The sequence below is a fragment of the Callorhinus ursinus genome, unplaced genomic scaffold, assembly GCF_003265705.2.
Source record: "Callorhinus ursinus isolate GAN/ISIS: 27379988/994484 unplaced genomic scaffold, GSC_fseal_2.0 scaffold82, whole genome shotgun sequence".
Lineage (NCBI taxonomy): Eukaryota > Metazoa > Chordata > Mammalia > Carnivora > Otariidae > Callorhinus > Callorhinus ursinus.
Genome location: NW_027397144.1, coordinates 2,098,713 through 2,121,240, shown reverse-complemented (window position 1 = coordinate 2,121,240; position 22,528 = coordinate 2,098,713). Strand labels below are relative to the sequence as shown.

Sequence of the window (22,528 nt, the reverse complement as noted above, 5' to 3'; positions counted from 1 at the left end):
TATGACTGGGAGCTCTGAAGGAGTATTGGAGAAGGCAGTGACTTGGGGCAGAGAAGTGGCTTGCAGAATCATAAAACAAGACTGACAGGAGGGGGCTGTGGTCTGGGGACTGGCTGGTACATTCATGAACGAGTAAAGCCATGGACACGTGGGGTCATTTCAGAGGGCAGAGTTTGGGAAGAAGGAGGCAAGGTGCGATCAAAGAATCTGGAGGAATTCTCAAATCTTATTTAGCCTAATTCCTGGCAGGAAGAGTCGGGCTAATAATGTTTGAGTAAAAACCACTAACATTTTATTGAGCACCTATTATGTATCAACACTCTAAAACCGTTATTCCATCCCCATAACTCAATGAGGTAGGCACTCACATCTCCATTTTAAGGAAAGAATGAAGGCAGGGCACACTGATGGGGGCCTTTCAGGCAGTGGAGGGAGGGAAGTAGAGCTGGTGGGAAGGACCGCCTGTTCAAAGAAGCTGGAAGAATCCTTCACCCTTAGCCCAGTGCCTGGCCCACAGGAGGCTCTCCAAGCCCCAGTGCCAGACGCGAAGGCTGGCGCGCTGGAGGCGGGAACCGGTCAAAATCGGACAGGTGGAGTCCACACGCGGCTTGTGCAGACCCGGACTGCTGTCTGCGTGCCCTGTCGGGGTTTGTGTCCCCGTCCTTGGGGGAGCCTGGGCCTGAGAGCCTCAGGCTAGACTCTCCTCCTCCTCGCCAATGGGGCTGGGCAGCCAGGGTGGAGCCGGGCCCCGGGGCGCGGGCATAGGCACAGTGGTGAAGGGCTCGGCGGCGGGCCCCGGGACGGACAGCTCGGGGCCGGCGGGGAGCTCCGGCTCTGGCTCCCGCAGGCCGGAGTCGAGCAGCGGGTCCCCGCAACCGCACTCCGGGGCCGCGCCGTCGGGGGCGCCTGCGCACGTGCAGCTGGCGGCTGTGGACGTCTCAGACACGCAGCTGTTCTTGCGGCGCATTAAGGACAGGCGCCGGCCCAGCAGGCCTCCCGCGGCCGTGCCTGCGCCTACCGGCAGGAGGCGCTGCAAAAAGTCGCTGTGCGCCTCGCCCAGCGGCCCGTCCACGCCGTCCAGCCGCTGGAACTGCATGTCCTCTTTGGCCAGCCTGTCGGACGGACAGTGGTTCAGCGTTGCGACCTCGCTCCTCTCCTTGACTGACAGAGCTGGGACCGAGACACGCTGCTTCTCCTGGTGTCATCCATCCCTTTGTCCCACTTACCCCAAAGACCTCGGTCCTTCTCCTGAGAGCCTGCTTTTATCCTCCGGCTTCGGCTAAGCTCAAACTTAGCTCTTCAAGCCTCAGTTGGGACTGCCGCGTCTCTGGCGCTGCCTCTGGCCGCCCATCCAATCCTCATCGGCCTTAGCCCTTGGGTCGGCCCCCAGTTAGTGGCCGGGTCCCAGACCTTGACCCGGATCCCTGCCCCCTACCCCCATTCTAGTCCTCACAGACTTTAGGTCTTAGCCCTGAGTCTCCAAATTGGCGCTGTCCTGGTAGCCCAGAGCCCCTCCAATCGGATCATCCCCGCAGGGCCAGAAGCCCCTCCTCCGGGAGGCCCCACCCATCCCGCTGGCTCACGTGATATCGAAGGTGGAGCCCTGGAAGGAGGGCTGCTGCCGCAGGAACGCGGTGGCTGCGGTGTAGGGGGCGCGAGCCTCGGTTGCGTCCCAGTACAAATCCTTCTCCAGCATGGCCAGGTCGTCATACATCTCGTCCACGGCCAGCATTGACACCTGCGGGCGTGCACGGGGTGGACCCCTCAGGATGGGTTAGGAGCATGGTGACCAAAGAAAGAAGGATGATGGTTCAGGGTCCGGGTCCGGGCCCGGGCAAGCCTTGGAGGGGTGGGGCCGAGGCTGGTTTGGGAGCCCGGGATGGTCGCACGCGAGTCTCACCTGGAAGTTGCGGTCGATCAGAAAGTTGGTCTCAAAGTCATCGTCGTCCTCTCCGAAGGGATTGATGAGCTGCTCGGCTACCTGAAGGGGGAGGGGATAGGTAGGTAGAACCCTGAGAACCCGTGCCTACCCCCCCCCCGGGAGTCCCTACCTCTGGGCCCCACCCACCTTGAGCCAGCCCGCATAGAAGAAGAACTGCAGCAGGGTGAAGATGGGCACGCACAGGTCCAGGTCGTGGCCTTCGTAGCCCTGAGCTGGGTCCAGGAACTGGCGACCAATGAGGCAGGCCAGGAAGTAGCTGTACACAGCGATGGTCACCACCTGGGGGCAGGGTGGGTCACCAGGTCAGGGTTCTGTCGGTCTCCGGAAGTCTTGGAGAGACCAGGACTAGAATGGGGCATCACTGATATGGGGGCTCAGCGGGCCCTCAGTCTTCCCTTGAGCCCAGTGCGTCAGAGCGTCCGATGCCGGATTTAAACAGAGGCACGGCAGGGTTACCTGGGTATAGACAAGGGGTACACTGATCCAGTCGTAGTGAAAGAGCATTCCACACTTGCCCCGAAACACGGTCAGCTCCTGGGTGCAGAGACAAGTCATGAGAAGGCCTGAATTGCGATTCAGGGGGATTAGGGTGGGTACTTGGGATGGAGGTGAGTGGTTACCTGGTGGGATGTGAGCGTGTGCTTCTGGGTCTCCAGGGAGAGTATTTAGTGGTGAGTGTACGTCTGGGGTAGGGGGCACTATGCGCCTGGGGGTCGGCCCCCTAGAGATAAGTGTGCACCAGGGGACGGCTTGGTAAGGGTGTTGGGAATCTGCCTCGGGGGAGGCGCGTGGCAGGCCGCCATCTGACACAATTCGGGGGAGGTGTAATTCCCCTGGAATTTTGTCTGAATGACCTCCTGGCGGGCCCACCTCGAGCAGCAGTTTAAGCGCGCTGTTGTCGCGGATGCGGCCCTCACGCCGGGCCTGCGCAGCCAGGTTGGAGAACCAGACGCAGGGCACCCAATACTTGTTGTAGGACGAGTTCAGGTTCTCGAACTTCTTACGCTCCTCGCGGGTCATAAATCCTGGAGGGGCGAGGTCGGGGTGTGTGAGGGGTTACTAGCCCCGCCCCCCGCCCCGCTTCAGGCAGGAGTCTCACCGGCCTCCACTACGTGGTCTATGGTGGGGAAGCGCTTGAAGACCGCGGTGCTGACTGAGCGCAGGATAAGCACAGCCGAAAGCCCGGCGTAGCGCATGAGCGTGCGCCGGTACAGGCGGCCCCGCTCGTCGCGTCCGTGCACCGTGCCTGCCACCACGCACATGAGCGCGTCCGGCAGCGGCATGCATAGGTACTGGTTCCACCAGCGGTGCACCACCAGCGTCACATAGAAACCTGTAGGACAGCCGGGAATAGGGGGGCTAAGTGGGGATATTAGGGCCAGGTCGTGGCAAGAGGGATGATACAGGCTCTGCATCAGAGATACCAGGGGAGGCTCATCACCCACCCACCTCGCGGGGCCACCTGGGCTGGGAATTTGGGGGTCACCCTGGCTGATTGTCACCTGGGATGTGAGATTGGGATGTCAGTATGGAGGTGGAGACACAGGGCCTATGTTCGGGGCACATAGGCAGGTTGTCACCCTGGCCACAAGGAATCACTCGGTTGGGAGCATGGGGGACCTGAAACAGGAGGCTGGGGTCACATGATGTCACTGACTTGTCAGAAATGTCCTCCGGGCAGGACTTGAGAGGATGGAGTCATATAGGGTCACTGGAGGGGTCCCTGGGACCCAGGACATGTGTGGAGCCACCAGTAGTCTCATGCAGACACAGATGGGAGACCCTGAGATGACCAGGGATTAAGCCTATGGGTGACACGGAGCTCTCATGGCTTACTGTAACCAGGTGACACCCAAGGTCTCTGGAAATTGGGGCCACACCTGGCATGAAAGATGTAGAAATAGGGGTCTGTTGCAGTTGGATTTGAGGGGGGTCTTCTGAGGAATGGGGTCTCCAAAAGGCCTGGAAATGGGTTTCTTAGTATTCGGGGAATGGGGAACTCAGGAGCAAACGCACCCAGCACGAAAGAAACTGGGATGAGACTGGCATACTGGTCACAGTAAATGACGAGCTTCTCGAAGTAGCGCTTCTGCCCTTCGGTCAGCACGAAGCTGCGAGGGAGGGGGCAGGGGGTTACAGGAGAGCCTCCCTCCTGGACACACCCAAGGTCCCTTCCCTAGTCCGCTGCCCGCCCCCCCGCCGCGTTCCCCACCCCAGGGCCGCCTCACCGATAGGCGGCACTCAGCGCCATGTAGAGCCCCAGGAAACAGACCAGCTCGCGCCACAGAAGTTTGTAGATGCTCCCGCGCCACAGCAGCAGCAGCTGCGAGAAGCCGCCGAAGCGCGCATTGGCCACGCGGGCTGTGTAGGTGACGGTCATCGCAGTGCCGGGCCGGCTGCGCCGACGGAGAGGGAGCTGAACCGGACCCCAGACTGTGGGTGGAGGAAAGGGTCCCCCGGGCTGCGGGCAGGGGCGGAGAGGTGCGGGCCGACTCAGCTTGGGGTCTCCAGCCCAGGTTCCGGTCTCCTCCCAGGCCCACTCAGTCCCGCCCTAGCCCCCAGTCCTTCCCAAGCCCCCTCTCACAGGCCTCCCTCTTCCCAGGACTCCTGGTCCCAGCGCCTTGCGTCTACCTCCCCTGGCCCTCTCCCTCCATCCTCCATCCCCAAGACCCTTGGGTCCACCGATCAGCCCCAGTAGCCCTCCTTACCTGGGCTCCCATCTACAGCCTTCCCCACTTCCTGAGTCCCCAGCGCCTCAGTTTCTAGAGTCTTAGGACTCCAGCTCTTCCCCAGCCTCGATCCCCTTCTTCAGGTCCCATCTCTGGCCGTCCCCCACCCCACTCCTACAGCTCCCATTCTCAGCCCATCCTCCACGCCCCGCACTCCCTTCTGAAGCCTTTGGAAGCCCAATCCCCAAGCTTCCAGTTCCCCCAGGCCCTGTACCCCAGGCCCTCTCCCCTGGCTGGTCTCTCCCCTACACAGTTGCCCGAGCCTACCCACCTCCCCACTTAATGGCCCTGGCTCTGCCCCTTCCCCCTTCTCCTGGACCCACCTTGACCTTTCATCTGTCCCATCCCCTCCAGCCTTCAGAGCCCTCAGCTCCCCACCCTGAGGAGTCGGATGGATTCCTGCCTGAGGACCCATCTGTCCTCAGGATCCTCTGTTACCCCAGGCCTGGGCCCTTCTCACCTGGTGGAGGGCGCAGAGACAAACGGGGCCAGGGACAGAATGGGCGGGTGAACTCAGCATTAGGTGGGGCTGAGGCCAGACCCCGGGGGGAGGGGGCTGGGGAGTGGGCGTGGGCAGCCCCTCCCTGGCCCGCCCCCCCCTTGGCTACAGCCTCAGAAGTTTGTTTGGAGAAGTCTTGCCAGTTTGTTACCTGGGGCAGGGGGCCCAATCCACCCTGTCCTCCCTTGCCCCTCCCTGTCTCTCTCTCTTAGTCACTGGCAGGTCCAAGGGATCTTGGACCTAAGCTGGGGGAGGGGGCAGTGACTGTCTCCTTCCCAGTTCCAGAGACACACACACACACTGTTCAGTGAGGCTGTGTCACTCCACAGCCGCCATAATCACACACCGTCACAAGGATGCACATAGAAACACACACCGTAGACCCAGACACAAATTTAACTTCTTTTAACGCAGCCTCCCACAACCAGGGTAACCCAGAGTGCAGTATACACTGTTACAGACTTACAAAGTCACAGAAGACACCTGTAGCTCTACCCACCCCCAACATTCAATATAGGCAGACAGACCCTAACCCACCAGGCTCTCGGCTCTCAGGTATCCATCCATATGGTACTCCAGCCACTCAGGAGCACATGGGCAGGGACCTGGGACCCTGCATTCCCTCACGATGGCACCATGTAACAAAGACACATGCAATGTCACACAACTGCTAAGCACAGACCCCAGAATGCCTTCACACAGACAACAGAGATCCCTCCCCTACAGTCCCGCAGAGCCTTCTAACTAGATGGGCTCATGCCCATACCCCTCCATAAAATTCACCTGCATTTACACATTATTACATAAGACACTCTCTCCCCAGTGCTCCCTCAACCATACACACATCTCAGGTCTCACTCTCAGTATTGCCATGAACACACAAGCTTGGGGACACAGCTTGTCCCCAAATTTGGCATGGATGTAGACAGATGCTGCCCCTTCACAGACACACCTACAAAGGGGGCACCCCCAGCCTGACACAAATAGCCCCCTTATCCCCAACATCAGACTCATAACCCAGTGTGGAAGGTGCGGAGGCTCAGAGTTCCAACCCTAAGAGGGGCACCCTTAAAGCCCCTTGTGTTCACCGAGCGCACTAGGAGGCCCATTGCAGCCCCGCCCTGCAGCCCCGCCAGCCAGGACACTGTGTTCCCGGCCTGGCAGATGTCTGCCCTGCCCCGGGTAATTAGGAACTGGCCCGGACTGGCCACCCTCAGACCCAAATCTCTGCTGTCCAGCTGCCGGACAGCCCATAAAAGGGGGAGAGGGAGTGGCGCGGCTAGCTTCAGGGCCTGGGGGAGGGCACTGGCTTCAAGAGGATGCTCTCGGTTTCCGAGCAGAGGCCCCCACTTCCTAGGACACGTCCTTACAGGCACGACAGCTCGCCCCTACTCCTTGCTCAGCCACCCGCCCCCAACTCACGTGTCCCCACACACCTCTGATTGCTGGCCCCCCACCGGCCCCGGGGCAGGTTGCCCGAGCTAGTTCACATGCTTAATAATTGTTACAGTGAAGAATAACAAACACTCCTTGGCGGCTGCGTGCCTGGTGCTGTTGTAAAGGCTCTGCTTATTTCATCTCATTGAGTCCTTACAAGCGGACGTAAGAAATTGGTGCTTTTGTTATTCCTGTTATCCAGGTAGGGAAACTGAGGCTCAGATGACACACAGCTTGTTTGTGGCACAGCTAGTTTTTGAACCCAGGCAGTTTGGCTCGGAGCCTGGGGTCTGTCACAGATTGCACCACTGTGTGTGTTTACAAGTGCCACCCCAACCTGTCCACACCCAGTGGAACAGTGGGGGGGGGTGGCATGTCTAGGCTTGGGGCTGGGTTCCCCTTACACGCACACCCTGGCACACCTGTGTGCAGCCTGAACACCACTTCCTGACTCATGCTTGTCCTCAGGAATCCTCTTTCTGTCCCCTCGAACCAGCACGGCCTTGGAAATTGCAAATGCTCAACGTCACTGCCCCAGTCTTGGGTCTCTCAAGTGGGGATGACACTGGCTGTCCAGGCAGTGGCAGAGGGAGGAGTGAAGGGATATGGGAGCCCACTAAGTACCTTCCAGCTGGTGTGCTAAACCCTTCCAGGGTCTGGTGAATTTTCCCATGACTCTGAATGACCACACTTTATGTTTCCATTTTAGGGATAAAGGGAGCGGAGCTCAAACCGCAGGAAGCATGCTGCCTATCACTCAGCGAGGCCGCTCTGGAGGCAGACAGGACTTCAGGGGCCCACCTGACCCAAGTCCTCTGCCATCCTGCCTCCTAATTAGCCCCCGTTGCAGCCCTGTGCTGGGAAGGGCTGATGCCATCCCATGGGAACAGGAATTGGGGGGCGGAGACTGTTAATCCTCAGTCTGGCAGGCCCAACCTCTGCCCAGGGCGCCCACTAATTCCCAAACCAAACAGCAGGCAGTGCTGGGCCCGCTGCCGGCCTAATCCGTTCCCCACCAGCCTAGGGATGGCCAAGGGGCCTCCCAGTTCCCACGCTCTGAACCTCAAAGGAAGTGGGCAGATGCTCCCCTTCTACTACAGGTTTTATAGCCCCAGCAGGGACACCGCTACCAGAGTTAGAAAAGCACACCCCCTTACTGAAGATACCCTCCTTCCAAAATTACCATAATAAACATACATCTCTGTTAGATCTCTGGTGTGACTTGGTCCCTCTAAATGTGCCATCTTTGTGCAGTGTACAACCTGTGCAACTGTACATAAAGGTGCTGACCCCTAACTCCTCTACATCAACATCCATGGTGATTTAAGATCATTTTATTGAGGGGCGAGAGGCAGGGAGAGGTGGGGGGCAGCTACAGCCCCCTCAGCCCCACCAGGGGGAACAGACCTCCTCCCCGCCCCCCGCCCCCCAAGTGGCTCCCCCTATACTATGGGGGGGGACTTTGTGCAAACTCTGCCCCCCCCAGGGGGGGGTGGAGGGTGGGTGTGAAATGGTAGCGACTGGGGCTGGCAGCAGTGCTACTGGGCACTGGGGGGCTTGTAGGGCTCCAAGAGGAGGGCAGAGAAGGTGTTGACCTTGTCCGCCCCCCGCACCTCGTGGGGCAGCAGCGGCAGCTTCACAATGTGGAAGTCTTCGTACAGGTCCTCCATCTGTGGCCAGGGCATAGGGCAGATGGTGGCGGCCAGGGGGGTGCAGGGCAGGGACAGAATGTGGGTCAATGGGAGGGATCAGGTTGGGGACCTCCCAGGATCAGGGGAGAATGTGGGGCAGGGGCTTCAAATGCTGGTAGGTGGGAGTGACACCAGTGAGGTCTGAGATCACCGGGCTGGACCTCCCCCTCCCTGGGGTCAGAGGTACCCAGGCCAGGCCAGCTATTGTCTTCAAGAGCCAAAATTAGGGTGAGGAGCAGGAGGTTGGGGCAGAGGATTAGAAGACAGGATGGAGTAAAAGGTCAGAGAATACAGTAAATGATCCGTGGGGCCTTGGTTGGGCTGGGCCAGGCCCCAACTCCCAGGGTCAAAGGTGTGAGGGCTGGGCAGGCAGTTGGGCATGCACACCTGGTCCAGGTACTTGGCCTGAATCTTGTGGCGGGCCTCACACATCTTGCAGGGCTTCTCAGGGTCAGGGAAGACGAGCTGGTTGACGATGATGTTGTGGGTATCGATCTTGCATTTGGCTAGCTCTTGGATCAGCCGCTCCGTCTCGTACAGGGACAGGAACTCAGCAATGCACACGCAGATGAACGTTGTCTGCTCCTGCAGGGAATGAGAGAGGACAGCGAGGGGCAAGTTCTGGCCCTGTCCCCATCCCAAGCCTCTCACCACCCGCCCGTACCATGACTCACAGGGTCCTTGAACTGTTCGCTGACGGAGCGGATGACGGGCAGCGTCTCCTCTAGCTTGGACGCCAGTTGGTCTGCGTTCATGTCCCCTAGGCCCAGCATGTTGCACATCTGTGGGGAGGACGTGGGAGGCTCACAGCTTACCTGGGGTGCCTTACAGCACCCGGGCTGGGGACTGACATCTCCTCGGGTTAAAGGTCCTCAAGCAGACCACAGGGGTCAACCCAGCTTGGCCATTTCTGGGGGATTGCGGCGAGGGGGGCTTGACTTCCTGGAGCCTCAGTTTCCCCACATGTAGACCTTACCTCCAACAGTTGTTGTACTGACCACACACCACCAGGGAGAGGGTGGCGGTGGTGGTGTGCCTAAATGTGGGGGCATTGGGCTTGTCATGTTGTCATGCTAATAACCACCCATGGGACACCGGTATGGCCTCCATTTGACAGACAAGGAAGGTGAGGCCCAGGGAAGTGAAGTGACTTGCTTGAGGTCCCAGAGTCGTGTCACACCAGACTGTAAAGCATTTGAGCCCAGGCCACCTGGCTCTGGAATACGTGTTTTCAAGCTCTGGTCTGGAGCACTCCGTGGGTGGGGGCAAGGCACGATCCCTATGGAGTAGGCGGACAGTCCCCCCGACCCCCGTGGTGGAGACCCATCCCATCCCGTGGGGAACCACAGACTGAGAGGGCGTGTGTGGGAAAGGCCTCTGTCACTGCACGTCTGCACACTCTGACACGGGGAGTGCCTGGACGCCCCGGGGCCCTGCCTGCCTGGGAGATGAAGGGGCTGATCTGGTTCTTGATCTGCATGAGGCGGCCTAGGCCCCGCTCCACGATGGTGGGGAAGTTGAGCAGCCTCAGTGTGTGGCCTGTGGGCGCCGTGTCAAACACCACCACCGAGAAGTTCATGCCCTTCACCAGCCTGCAGGGGAGAGGAGGATCAGGCCTGTTTGCCCCCTTCCAGCCCAGCCCTACGCAGCACCGCCCCCCGCTGGCAGGGCCTGACCTCATGACCTCTGCGTAGCTCATGGCCTCGTCAATGCCGGGGAAGGCACTCATGGCCTCCTGCATCATCTTCTTGCCCATGCTGAGCATGTTGTCCTCCTCGAAGAACTCGTCAGGCAGTTCGGCCACGCCAAGGCTGGGGTCAATCTCCTGAGGGCCGAGGGGTCCAGATGCAGGCCGCTGCCGCCGCTGGACCTTCCCACCCAAGCTCCAGGCGAAAGAGCCCATGAAGGGCGCCAAATACCAACCTTCATCAGTTCATGGCTGGGGATACCCCCGAGGCACTTCAGGTCTCGTGTGGTCACACGAGTGGTCAAACCATTTCACAGACAGATGGAAAATTGTAAACTGTGATCAGTGCCCCAGAGGGAAGTCAGAGCCCATGGCTGGGCCCCTGCATTGGCCATTCCCCAAATGGGGCCCCGACCTCATCCAGATCATTTCCCTAACAGGAGCCCTCCCTGACCATCCCATCTAACAATGTCGCCCCAGCTCCCCCTGCCCTGCCTTCATTTCTCCTTAACACTGAGCCCCCGCTCACATGGTTTACTCAGCACGTTTATCACCTTTATCAGCTGTCAGCACCGCGAAGCCCACAGTGAGTCCTCAACATGTATGTAGAATCCATGAAGGGATGATTGTCCCCGGGGTGTCTGGTCTGCTCTGGACTCAGTGCCTCTCTCTCCATCCCCCTCCCATGTCACCTCTTGGTGACTTCACAGGTCCCATGGTGAAGCCCCCAACTCGCGGGCCTCAGAGGTCATTTCCCTGAGGGAGCATGCCCACCCATCACCCCCGACAGTCACACCCTTGATGGGTTACTGCCAGTAACTGGGCCACCTCTAAGCTCCCACACCTCACTCTCTGACCTGGGCGTCCCTGCCTCCTACCTCTTTGGGCCATCTCGTCCCCACACCCCTGCCCCATTGTTCACTGTCAGTGTCCCTTGTGGCCGGCACCCTTATCCAGCCTGGGCTCCAGAGGGTGCCTCTGCAAACACTCCCTTTTCCCCAGGTTGGCAACATCCCCACTCTGGTTATTCCCAGCTCTCTGGTACGGCTGCACTGAGGTGAACAGCTGGGGAACACACTTGACGAATAACTCCCACGTCGCTCCCCATTCCTGAACACAACTCTCCAACAGGCACTCAAGCCAGACACACCCTCGGGAGTTTCTTCTTTCTCCTCAAACCCCATCCATCCCATTCACCCCCTGCTCTCTGCTGAGACCAGTGCTGTGTCCGATTAGAAAAAGAAGCCACTGGCTGCCAACACCCTCATCTCCTCCCAGGAAATGTCCCCATGTCCACCCCACCCCCCTGCCCTGCCTTGCCCTGCTTCCATGTCCTGGGTCTGTGAGCTGAATGGAGCTCGCACCCACCTACCTGCCTGAGGACCGTCCTCTGCCAGCATCCTTGCTCCCTCCCACAGCATCACTTGTCCCTCCCTGTTGGAGCGTTTACATCAGCAAACAAACATGCTCTGGCATCTCCTTTCTCTCCCTGCCCCCCAAAAAAGCCTCCTTAACACCACCCACCCTCAGCTCCCTCCAGCAATGGCCCTATTTCTCAACCACCTTCATGGCGATCACGGTCCCCACTCCTCAGCTCACCCACTCTGGGCTGGCTTTTGCCCCCATCCCCCATTCCCAGAGTGGTCTCTCTAGATCTGATGGGCCTGCTGAAGCCCACTATTTCTTCCCACCAAGTCCCTCTGTCCTGGAGCTCAGGAGCTCGCGATGCCTGGCTTCCTCCCACTTCACCCGTGGCTCCTTCTTGGCCTCCCTCACTGGTCCCCGCACCCCTCCCCCCAGCTGGGCCCTAAATGTTGATGTGACCTCAGTTTGTTTCTGGGCTTCTCCATTCTCTCTCATTCTCCTCCACTCGCGCAGCTTGAAATACCATCCTTGAGACAATGACTCCCAAATCAACCCCAACCTCTTCCAAGCTCACATATCTCACATAACTAAGCCACTGTCCTGGCATCTCCACTTGGATGTCCAGGGGGCACCCTGGATTCACCGAGACCAAAATGGAATTCCTTGTTTGTCCCGTCGAAACCTGCTTCTCTCCTAGGTGCCCCCATCCCGGCTGTCGAGGGAGCCAACTAAGAGACGTACTTAGTTCACTTCTTTCCCTTGCCCATTACAACCAAACATTTGTGTTGCTTTAATTCCAAAATACATTCCAAATGTGACCACTTATCCCAACATTCTGCCCCTACCCGAGTTTCTCCGCATGGCAGTCATAGGAACTTTCTGAAAAATGAATTTGGCCATGACACTGCCCGGCTTAAAATGAACAGCTTCCTATTAAACTTGGAATCAAACATAACTGCTCCCAGGGGCCTGTAAGGTCCTATGCCACGTAGCTGTGATTGACCTATGACATCTCCTTCCCTCCCCTTGTTAGCTAAACTCCGGTCACTCCGGCCTCCCTTCTGCTCTGCAAACATTCTTCATTCGTTCTCCTGTGGGTATGCTGAGGGATGATGCAGAACAGGCAGGGCATGGTAGCTGATGGTGGGTGTTCACAGAGAGGGCCTGAAGGGCCTTTGCCAGAGTGGGGAGCTGAGCCCACCTCCACTCACCATGGCGAAGAGGTTGTCATAGCCTTTGACCTTGGTGGGCACCTTGGAGAACTTCTGGTCAAATGCATCGGAGATGTTGTGGGCTGGGTCGGTAGAGATGATCAGAACACTCTCCCGCCCCTTGGACAGCTGGACCGCTAGGCTGCAGCTGGGCAAGGTAAAGGTCAAAAGGCAGGGAGTGAGGGGTCAGGCTCTGCTACCTAGGTCTGCAAAGGGGTTATATAGGGCCCAGGAGCAGGGGACCTGGATTAACAGGGGCCTTGAGACAGAATATGGGTAACTGTGGAATCAAGACTTAATCCCTGTATAGGGACCCTCTCAGACTTCACCTACCGACCCCTCTGGGTGACTACAGTGGTAAGGTTCAGCTGTCCGGGCCGGTCTGGCCTGCTGCCTGCTGCTTCTTTGTTGGCACAGAGTGGCACGGTCCAGCTGTCCAGCCAGCCTAGCTTGACCCTGTGCCCCCTCCCTAAACGCTAAGCTAAGGGGTCCCTTGCATCGCCTGCTAAATTCAGGATGGTTCAGTCCGCTTGTTCAGGGTAATTTGCCCCAGGGACCCCTCCCCCTCCTCCCAGCCGACTGGTCTGGTCTAATCACGTGCCTCCCCTCGCGCCTACCACCTCTACCCCCACGTGGCCAGAGAATGGCAAGGTTCACCAGACTAGGATAGCTTGCCCCTCCCCCGTACTCCGAGCTCACTCCGGTACCGTCCAGCATATTGGGACACTTAAGTGCTCTCCTGCGTCCCGTGCGCTGGGTTCAATATGGTTCTACCCTTGAACCCCAACGGGGGCGGTCCAAAACAGAGGGTTCCAGGCCTGCATTCAGGCACTACCTTCCATTTGCCCCAGGTAACTTCCGGGAGTACGATCCGGAAGACCCCGGCCCAGCCCCTTTGCTCGGCTTTGGGGTGGAAGAGCCAGTCCCGAACCTCCCCTTCGCCCAGTGGTACATCCCACCCGTCTTCCCGGCCCCCGCCGCAGCTTCCTTACCTGCAGGTGGTCTTGCCAACGCCACCCTTGCCCCCGACGAAGATCCACTTAAGGCTGCGCTGCTCGATGATGTTGCTAAGCGTGGGCTCCAGCGGCTCCACATCAGGCGCATCCTCGAACTCCTCTGCCTCAACCCCCCACCCGGCCACCCCTGCCGCCATCTTGGAACCGGCTCACGTGATCAAGCGGAGCGCACCACGAAAAGAACTTACAGGGGAAATTGCCTAGCACATACCCATCAAGCCTAGGAGCCTGAATTACTTTCCTCATGGCTTGATTTTTAGGAGATAATAGAAACTATATTTCCAAGGTCTTTCGCTTCTAGGGTTCACTTAGTCGCCCTCTTGTCCAAGTTTTTTCAAAGACTCCCCCTGCCGAATTAACATATTGGTACTTTTCAGACTACGCCCCTTCTCTGATTGGCTCCCAAGTCTCTCAGCTCTCCTTTCATTGGCTACATTTTTTCTCACTTTCACCAATCATTCTCACCTCCCGGTAGCCGCCAACCTCTCCTTAGCAACCAGCCAAACACCCAGTGCATGCCCTTTCCACGAAGTTAGATCCGAGGTCCGCCCTGGCCTGACTCCATAGGTTCAACTTCTTGTCGATCATTTGTCCTTATTCTCCAAACTGGGTCCCAACATCGCCTCAGGTCCGTCTCCTCTGCTATCCAGTTGGCTGTGAGCCACCCGGCTCTTGACGCAAACCAATCAGAGACGAACCGATTAGTTGGCTGAAGACAGGTCCCTGGACTGCATGTGGATTAGAGGGAGAACAACTCCAGTTGTGGGCAAGGTCCGCCGACCTTCGTCCAGTGCGCCCTGAGCCCCATGCTGGGCAGGCCAGGGCAGGGACCACACCTACAACTGTGGTCCTCGTCATAGAAGGGACCCTATTCCCGGAAACCTTCTTGCACTTTGCTTCCTGTTCGAGGGGAGACCCTAGCGAATTCCCTGTTTGAATCTCTGTCCTGGGCAGGAATACAAGCTGAGTGCCAGGCCTTTGGCGAACACTCTTAACCTTAGATAGACTATAGCCTAAAAATACGCGCGACTTCATTTGAGTATTCCAGCCCATAACACCCTTATTCTCAGTGGGGACCCCAACTCCACGGAGCCAGCTGTATTTCCATTCCCAAATGAGAGCTCCATCCCAGAGACAGGTACCCAACCAAACCAGAGATATCCCCATTTCTAGTCAGGAGGGTGTGTGTGTGTGTGTGTGTGTGTGTGTGTGTGTGTGTGTGTCTAGGCTAGATATCTGCCCTCTAGACCGAGTTCGGGACCTCGGTTTCGAGGTGTCAGTTGAACACACAGTCTCAGACGGGGTCCTTTCCCGCAGAGTATCCCTGGTACCGGAAGGGGATCCTAGCCCCGGAAAGGTAATGTGCCCCCAGTTTCAAGTGGGAACCTCACTCCGTAGAGCCAGCTACAGCCCCAGTCCCAGACAATGGTTCCAGTCCCGGGGAAACCGCCCAAATCTAGCTGGATTATAAAAAATCCGCGTGGCTGGCGGGGCGGGCCCGTGGCGTCAGGTCTTACCCCTTATTCGCCCCGCCCCTTCTACTCCGCCCCTACTGCGGACGCTTGAGGGCCAGATCGCTCTTCCCGGCATGCATTGCCCGGGACGGGGCAAGTCGGGCGCCAAGCGCCGGGCCGGAGCCGCCTTCCCGGAGTCCTTTGCGCGGCACCTGGCGACAAAATGGCTGCCCGAGGGAGACGGGCGGAGCCTCCGGGCCGGGAGGCGCCGGGCCCCGCGGGCGGCGGCGCTGTCGGGAGCCGATGGGCTGAGTCGGGGCCCGGGACGTCGCCCGAGAGCGGGGACGAGGAAGCGTCGGGCGCGGGTTCTAGCCCGGTGTCGGGCGGTGTGAACTTGTTCGCCAACGACGGCAGCTTCCTGGAGCTGTTCAAGCGGAAGATGGAGGAGGAGCAGCGGCAGCGGCAGGAGGAGCCGCCCCCGGGCCCGCCGCGACCCGACCAGCCTGCCGCCGCCGCCGCCGCCGCGGGCCCTGGGGATCTGAAGAGGAAGGGCGGCCCGGGCCCCACGCTCAGCTTCGTAAGGAGCCGCGGGGGTGGGGGCGGGCGCCGGGGCCTGCCTTGGCAGAGGGAATCGGGGCCCGAGAAAGGGAATCGGGATCCAGGTCCACCCTCCGGCCCCGATGAGGGGGCCGTCCGGTCGCCCGCTGAGGATCCGGAACCTGGATTCTCGACGAGAGGTTTGGGGGCGGGGGTGGGGACCCCCGGAGCCCGCCCGCGGGGACCGGGAGCCAGGAGAATGGCATTCGCAACAGTGCTCCGGGGATGGGGAAATCAGGATGCCGGGATTCCTATTTGAGTGGTTCTTAAACTTGGATACTGGGACTATCTCCCACTGTGGGGAAGAGGGGCAAATTCAAATCCGGAATCTGAGCTGTGTGGATTAGAGACTCAGTGCTTACTGTGTGACCTTAGGAAATTTGTTGTGTTTCCCTGAGTCTCGTTTGTCCAGTGTCCATTTATTGAGCACCATACCGTATGCTGAGCATTGTGCTGGGTGTTGGATGTGCCGTGTTCAACATGACAAGATCGTTTTCCCGGAGTGTCTGGGCTGGCCTACCCTCAATTTTCCCATTTGCAAAAATGGTTACCATCGCATCTTGTGATGTGATGAGGGTTCTGTGAGGCCATCCCGGAGGTTAGTACAGGGTTTGTCTTAAACGAAGGGCTAAACCACCAGTGGTTTTTAGTTGGGAATGAACAATCTCCCCCTCCCCCAAGTCCCCTCAATTTGGCAGTCTGGAGAAATTTTTGGTTGTCAGAATTGGGGGAGGGGTGCTGTTGACATACCTGAGTAAAGACTAGAGATGCTGCTCAACATCCTACAATGCACAGGATAGCTCCCCCCACCCCGCAAAAATGATGCAGCTCAAAATGTCACTAGTGTGAGGTCAAGAAACTCTAGGCTAAATAAATGGTAACTATATTGATGGTCAACTCTGAGCCTGCTTTGTTTCTGGTATTGAGATCAAGTCCCTGGAGGCCCCTGGCTGGCTCAGTCGGTAGAACACGCGACTCTTGATCTCAGGGTCTAGAGTTCAAGACCCACGTTGGGTGTACAGCCTATTAAAAAAAAAAACAAAACTTTTTTTTTTAAGATTTTATTTATTAGAGAGAGAGAAGGAGAGAGAGAGCATGAGAGGGGGCGGGTCTGAGGGAGAAGCAGACTCCCTGCCGAGCAGGGAGCCCGATGCGGGATTCGATCCCGGGACTCCAGGATCATGACCTGAGCCGAAGGCAGTCAATTAACCAACTGAGCCACCCAGGCGCCCTAAAAAAGACGTACTTAAAAGTTTTTTAATAACCAAGAAAGAAAGAAAGAGTGGAAAAAAAAGAAAAAGAAAAAGAAGTAGCTAATTCACAGCCCAAGTATTAATTTGTTCAGGGATCAAGTCCCTGTGGTGTGGAGAAAAGTGTTGACTTGAGAGTAACAGACTGGAGGTCAAGTCTTAGCTCCAACAGTGTGATTTTGGGCAAGTGATTTAACCTCTCCAAGCCTCATTTTCTTCATTTGTTAAAAGTGAGTGGGGATAAACCCAGCAGCACGGGTTACTTGATGCTGGCTGAGGGGTAGAGATGGGAGGATGTCTGTAAAGCCTGTTGCTGCCCGTGGACACAGAAAGTGCTCAGTGGGAGAAGGTGGAGGACCAGGATGAGGTCTAGAGTGAGACTTCTTTTGGAGGAAGGGAGAGGGTCAGGGTTCTAGGTTCCTGGCTTGGTGTAAGAACCAGAGGTGGAGGCCGAGTGACCCTTTGTGAGTGGGAGTAGCAGGAGTTGTCACTGCCTTTTTCACATTTCTTCATCGAGGGGTACCTTAAAGAGGCCAGGTGAGGTGCAGGGGACACAGTGTCCTTTGTTGGGTAAGGATGCTGCTCTGTGACGTGGACCCATCTGACCCTGAATCCAGTTCCATTGCTTGCTGTCAACCAAGGGTAGGCTCTCCTTTCTCAAAGGTGTTCCCTCATCTATGAAATGGGGATGGTTGTAACCTTCCTCTTAGAGCAGCTGTGAAAGTGAAGGATGATACATCAAAGTACTTGGCACAGAGCTTAGCATACAGTGAGTGCTCAGTAAAGGGAGCTGTTGCTGCCTGTATGGTCCCTGCTAGGGGAGGGTGAGGACAGCCTGTCCCCACTGATGTGGGGGTTCTTCTTGCTTTTGGGGAGGGCAGCCCAGGGGCCCACGACTGCCAGGGCATCATGGGCCCAGGGCAGGCGCTAAGAATCGCGTGTGCTCCTCTCTGATTGCTGCGCAGGTCGGCCGGCTGGCGGAGCTGGGCGCGGCGTCGGGACGGGCCACCGGGCCGGGCTAGGAAGGTGTAGTGGGCCTCAGCGCCGCCAAGGCCGGGCCCGGCTCCTGTAACCGTTGCAGTCTTCTGTCCCTTCACCCAGGTGGGCAAGCGCAGAGGCGGAAACAAACTAGCCCTCAAGACGGGAATAGTAGCCAAGAAGCAGAAGACGGAGGATGAGGTGAGCAGGCTGGGTGAGGGGGGCCACCCGCGGTGCCTTTCCCTTCCAGCCTCAGTGTCTGGCTGCTGAGCCCTTTCCCTTCTGTCCAGCCCCCGGGGCCTTGGATGTGGGAGCTGGGTGGGGGACGAGGGCTTTCAGCAGTTTCCCCAGATAAATTGAGTCTGCACATCTTTACTTCAAACCCAGGACCTTAAGGGTGACATGGGATGGGGGTGTGTGTGTGTTGGGGGGTGTCAGCTGTCTCAGGACAGTCCTGACCCCAGTTCCTGGCCTCCTTGGTATCCCCTTGCAACCCCTGTGTGCCCCCCCCCCCCACAGGTATTAACAAGTAAAGGTGACGCGTGGGCCAAGTACATGGCAGAGGTGAAAAAGTACAAAGCCCATCAGTGTGGCGATGATGATAAGACTCGGCCCCTGGTGAAATGACCCCCTTCCCCCGCCTGCCTACGGCCTGGGACTCTCTGCGATGTACATAACTATTTAATGCAGCGGCAGCGGCGGCGGCCTTTATCCCCCAAGGACTTCTACACAGAAGGAAATCGAGATGCTTCCCGCAGCCGCGGACGATTCTCCAGGACTCTTTTTTACCTTGAGCACTTGCCTCCTGAGACTTATAGAACAGTGGTTTACTGTCCCCTCTCCTCCCACCTCCTTGCTCTCTCTGGCTCTTTCTGTCTTCCTCCCCCACCCCCACCCCCTCTTAGCCATCACTTCTGGGAAGTAAAGAACTTGACTTAGTGCCGGAGCGGTGTGCTTGGTTTGCCTTCTTTGTTCTCCACCCTAAGCACTCCCCTCCCCCCCCATTGCCTGGTTCTATACCTGGTCCTGGGTCTGGCATGGTGAGGGAGTTATTTGGGGGCGTGGGGAGGACAGGGGTGCATCCCCTCCTGTTGGCCTGGACTCTCCTCAGGACCCATTTCCCCCTACCCCTGACAGAGCCCCAGTGTTGCTGCTCATGTTCAGTGTCCCATCACAGCCCCATTTGGCTGGGCCAGAGCTGTCAGTTTGTTCATTCAGCTGACACTTGATGAGTGCCCGCTGGGTGCCTATGCTGTCCTGGGCCTCGGGGCCGTAACAGTGAACAGAACAGACCATGGACACTCCCTGCCCTTCTGGAAAGAAACAGACAAAAAGGGGAAGCCGTTTTGGGAGGTGACTGGGAAAAAGTACAGGGGGAAGGTGTCTGTTTCCCTTGACATCTGGTCTGAGTCCTTAGGGAGGTGAGGAAGCAGGTGGAGGGAACAGCCAGTGTAAAAACAGGTGGGAGAACATGTGGCCTTTGTGGGGAGCTTCGAGGTGGCCCACGTGACTGGACCTGAAGAGTGAGGACGGTGTGTGGATTATATACACAGCCTTGTATGCTAGGGTCAGGATTTGGGACTTCATTCTTGGTGAGAGGAAGCCTTGGTCCTGGGGGTGGGGGGCAGTATGAGCTAAGGAGCAATAGGTTATATGTTACCTATCTTGACAGGCCCCCTCTGGCTCCTGGGGCAGAACCTGGCGATGAGGCTGGGCCATGATTGGGGGAGGGGAGGTGGTGGAGTGTTGGCAGTCGAGGTGAGGAGGGCTGGGATCTGGATTCCTGTGGGGCTGCTTTGTCCTGCCAGCTACTTGCAGCCCCTCCAGTGAGGCTGGGTTGACCCCATCCTTAATGTATATATGATCAGAAGGAGCACAAAAAGCACAAACACTACCTTGCAGAACATGATTGTTGACATGTTGGGACAGGGTGTCCTAAAGGAAGCCTGACTTCCCGAGTGCCCTGTTAGTGCTCGTTGTCCTTCCGGGCCTTCTGGAAACTGCCCGGCTGGCTGTTCCCCACTGAGCCCACAATGTTTTAAGAGGCCCTTGCCTCCCAAACCTCCCTTCTCCAAACCTGCTAGACCTGGGGCAGCATCTGGGTCCCCCAGGCATGGGCCCACCTCCCAGGCCTTCCCATGCAGGAATGCCAAGCAGCTCGGCACCCCTGCCTGTCCCAGATTCAGACTCCCATCCCCCTCCATCGGGAGGATCATAGCTCCCAGATTCAGGCTCCCATCCCCCTCCATTGGGAGGATCATGGCGGTCACCTGGTGCCTGGGACCTGTGTAGGAAGAGGGAGGAGGGCTGAGGTAGGATAGTATCCAACTGGCCTCAGACTACCAGGTCCAGCCTGTGGGGAATTGGGTGGGCATTCCAAATACTGAGCACCAAAACAGGCAAAACTTGTTCTGGTGCGACTAACATTCTAGTTGAGGAAACAAACAGGAAACGAAATAGAATATAGAACACATCAGACGGTTATACATTCTATGGGGGGAAAAATTATGAAAGGGGAACCAAGATCAGTAGGAGAGATGGCAATTTTAAGTTTGTCAGGAATGGCCTCCCTGAGAAGGTAACCTTTGTCCAAAGTTCTGAAAGCAGTAAAGATGCTCCTTGAAGGTGTTTAAGGCCAAAGAAACAGGAAATACAAAGACCCTGAGCTGAAAGCTGGCTTGGCTTTTCAAAAGAGAAAAGGACAAGCAGGCTTTGGAACCCAACTGCCCCTCTCATTTCTGGCTAACACACTGAGGCTTGTCTGATTTATTTTCCACATTGGCTCAAAGGTCTCTCCCTCCTACTTTGGGGATGGTGAGCTGGCCCAGGTGTAACTTTAGCCTTGGGGATGTAGTGTTGGGGGAGGGGACATAGGCAGCCAATGATGCCACCCTTACCTCCTTCCTCAAAGGCACCAGGAGCCGCTGGATCTTTAAAAAGAAACACAAGTGGGAGAAGTAGGTCGCCCCTGCAGCAGCTCAGCCTCTTTTCTGGAGTGTCAGGAGGCAGGAGGAGCTGATGGAGTCCCAGCATCCCCCTTCACTGCATTTGCCAGTCCTGACCTGGGGAAAGTCTGAAGGGGGAGGAGAATCAAATTCAGGGTTTGGTGAGTCACACAGCCATGGCTTCAAACCATTCTGGTGCCTGTTAGTTGTGTGATCTTGGGTAAGTCACTTAGCCTTTCTGTGTTTCAAGTTCTTCATGTCTAAAACAGGGGTAAGGGTGCCTGGGTGGCTCATTCGGTTGTGTCTGTCTTCAGCTCAGGTCATGATCCCAGGGTCCTGGGATGGAGCCCTGCATCAGGCTCTCTGCTCAGTAGGGAGTCTGCTTCTCCCTCTCCCTCTTCCTGTGTGTGGTCGTGTGCTCTCTCTCTCTCTCTCTCTCTCCCCCCCTCCCTCCTTCTCAAATAAATAATAGGGGTAGAATACAGAAGCATCTCCACAGTCAAGTTCTAAAGTAAGGGCAATATTTAAGTCAGTGTTAACCCTGACATTATTTAAAACAGCTGTCATTGTTTCTCTGGGTGAAGCAATTGGTTTGGGTTGGGGGACGTGTTTGAGAAATGGTGACCTTTAAACACAGATGCCCTGTGAAGAGATGCTCAGATAGGGAGACTGTTGTAGACGGAGAGGCCTTTGTCTCCCATCTCAGATTCACGGTTGGGCACTAGCTCCTTGAATTTCTTTTTTGCCCTGAGCGCTTCTAGTTGGGAGTAAGTTTGCTGTGTACAGGGCTGTTGTGAGAATTACATTTGGAAACTGCCTGACAGGGAGTAAAGTAGTTGCTTAAGAAATAGTGATATATGGGCGCCTGGGTGGCTCAGATGGTTAAGTGTCTGCCTTCGGCTCAGATCATGATCCCAGGATCCTGGGATCGAGTCCCGCATCGGGCTCCTTGCTCAGCAGGAGTCTGCTTCTCCCTCTCCCTCCGCCTCTCCCCCTGCTTGTTCTCTCTCTGTCTCTCTCGCAAATGAATAAATAAAATCTTAAAAAAAAAAAAAAAAGAAATAGGGATATGAAGTGCCTGGCTGTCTCGGTCGGTTGATCTTAGGACCCTGAGTTCAAGCCTCACATTGGGCATGGAGCCTACCTAAAAAAAAAAAAAATAAAGTGAAAGAAATGGGGGAAAAGCCTGGATTCAGAACTCAAATCCACTAGCTGGGGGTAGGAAGAAAGACTTCCGTGATCACAGGAGGGCCAATACCGTGGACCACAAAAACAGCAGGGGTCACTTTATTCGGCCTGACTCTCCTCTCCCCTGAGGCTTGCGCAGAATCACTGGAAACTTGACATATTAATAGGAGAGGGTGAGCATTAAATTCTCTCGCCCATCTCCAGCTTTCTTCCCATCTGATCCTTATCTGGGGCAACTCCCAACCCTGAGCAGAAAACTACTGTTAGCACACCTCCCGAAACTTCCAGTCCCAGTCCCTCAATATCACCCTTCCTTCCGCCAAACCCCCCCCCCGGGGGGGGGGGGTCTCCTGACCACCGGGTTTTGAGTCACAGCCAGAATCCTTAAGCGCGGCGACGCGGGCGCGCGGTGAGACGGGATTTGTAGTTCTCGCGCCTCAGCGTATGCGAGGGAAGGCCATTGCGCATGCGTAGGCGGCAGCTTTCTGCACGTGTCTCTCCAGCCCGGTTTCGGTCCGCAACGGAGGAGAACCCGATTG

The 22,528-nt window shown here is 57.2% G+C and overlaps 3 protein-coding genes across 4 annotated transcripts; 1 reads left to right on the top strand and 2 right to left on the bottom strand.

The window, feature by feature from the left end:
* Positions 1-365: 365 nt before the first annotated feature.
* BEST2 (bestrophin 2) lies at positions 366-4,385 on the bottom strand. The gene is made up of 9 exons (XM_025863320.2): positions 4,171-4,385; positions 3,959-4,053; positions 3,042-3,275; positions 2,813-2,967; positions 2,399-2,476; positions 2,069-2,221; positions 1,901-1,981; positions 1,584-1,738; positions 366-1,112 (listed from the first exon to the last, which is right to left on the bottom strand). The coding sequence occupies exons 1-9, from the start codon at positions 4,320-4,322 to the stop codon at positions 689-691; spliced, it is 1,527 nt and encodes a 508-aa protein (XP_025719105.1). The 5' UTR covers positions 4,323-4,385; the 3' UTR covers positions 366-688.
* Positions 4,386-7,926: 3,541 nt separating this feature from the next.
* On the bottom strand, positions 7,927-14,359 carry GET3 (guided entry of tail-anchored proteins factor 3, ATPase). The gene is made up of 7 exons (XM_025863209.2): positions 13,554-14,359; positions 12,562-12,709; positions 9,975-10,123; positions 9,740-9,890; positions 8,973-9,080; positions 8,686-8,883; positions 7,927-8,277 (listed from the first exon to the last, which is right to left on the bottom strand). Exons 1-7 carry the CDS (start codon positions 13,712-13,714, stop codon positions 8,146-8,148), a joined length of 1,047 nt encoding a protein of 348 aa, XP_025718994.1. The 5' UTR covers positions 13,715-14,359; the 3' UTR covers positions 7,927-8,145.
* An 813-nt stretch (positions 14,360-15,172) lies between these two features.
* On the top strand, positions 15,173-18,802 carry TRIR (telomerase RNA component interacting RNase). Of its 2 annotated transcripts, XM_025863210.2 has the most exons (3): positions 15,191-15,608; positions 17,980-18,057; positions 18,376-18,802. In XM_025863210.2, the coding sequence occupies exons 1-3, from the start codon at positions 15,255-15,257 to the stop codon at positions 18,481-18,483; spliced, it is 540 nt and encodes a 179-aa protein (XP_025718995.1). In that variant the 5' UTR covers positions 15,191-15,254; the 3' UTR covers positions 18,484-18,802. The 2 variants fall into 2 exon arrangements, with proteins under 2 accessions (XP_025718996.1, XP_025718995.1); XM_025863211.2 differs by lacking the exon at positions 18,376-18,802 and having other exon boundaries at positions 15,173-15,585; positions 17,980-18,056.
* Positions 18,803-22,528: the final 3,726 nt, after the last annotated feature.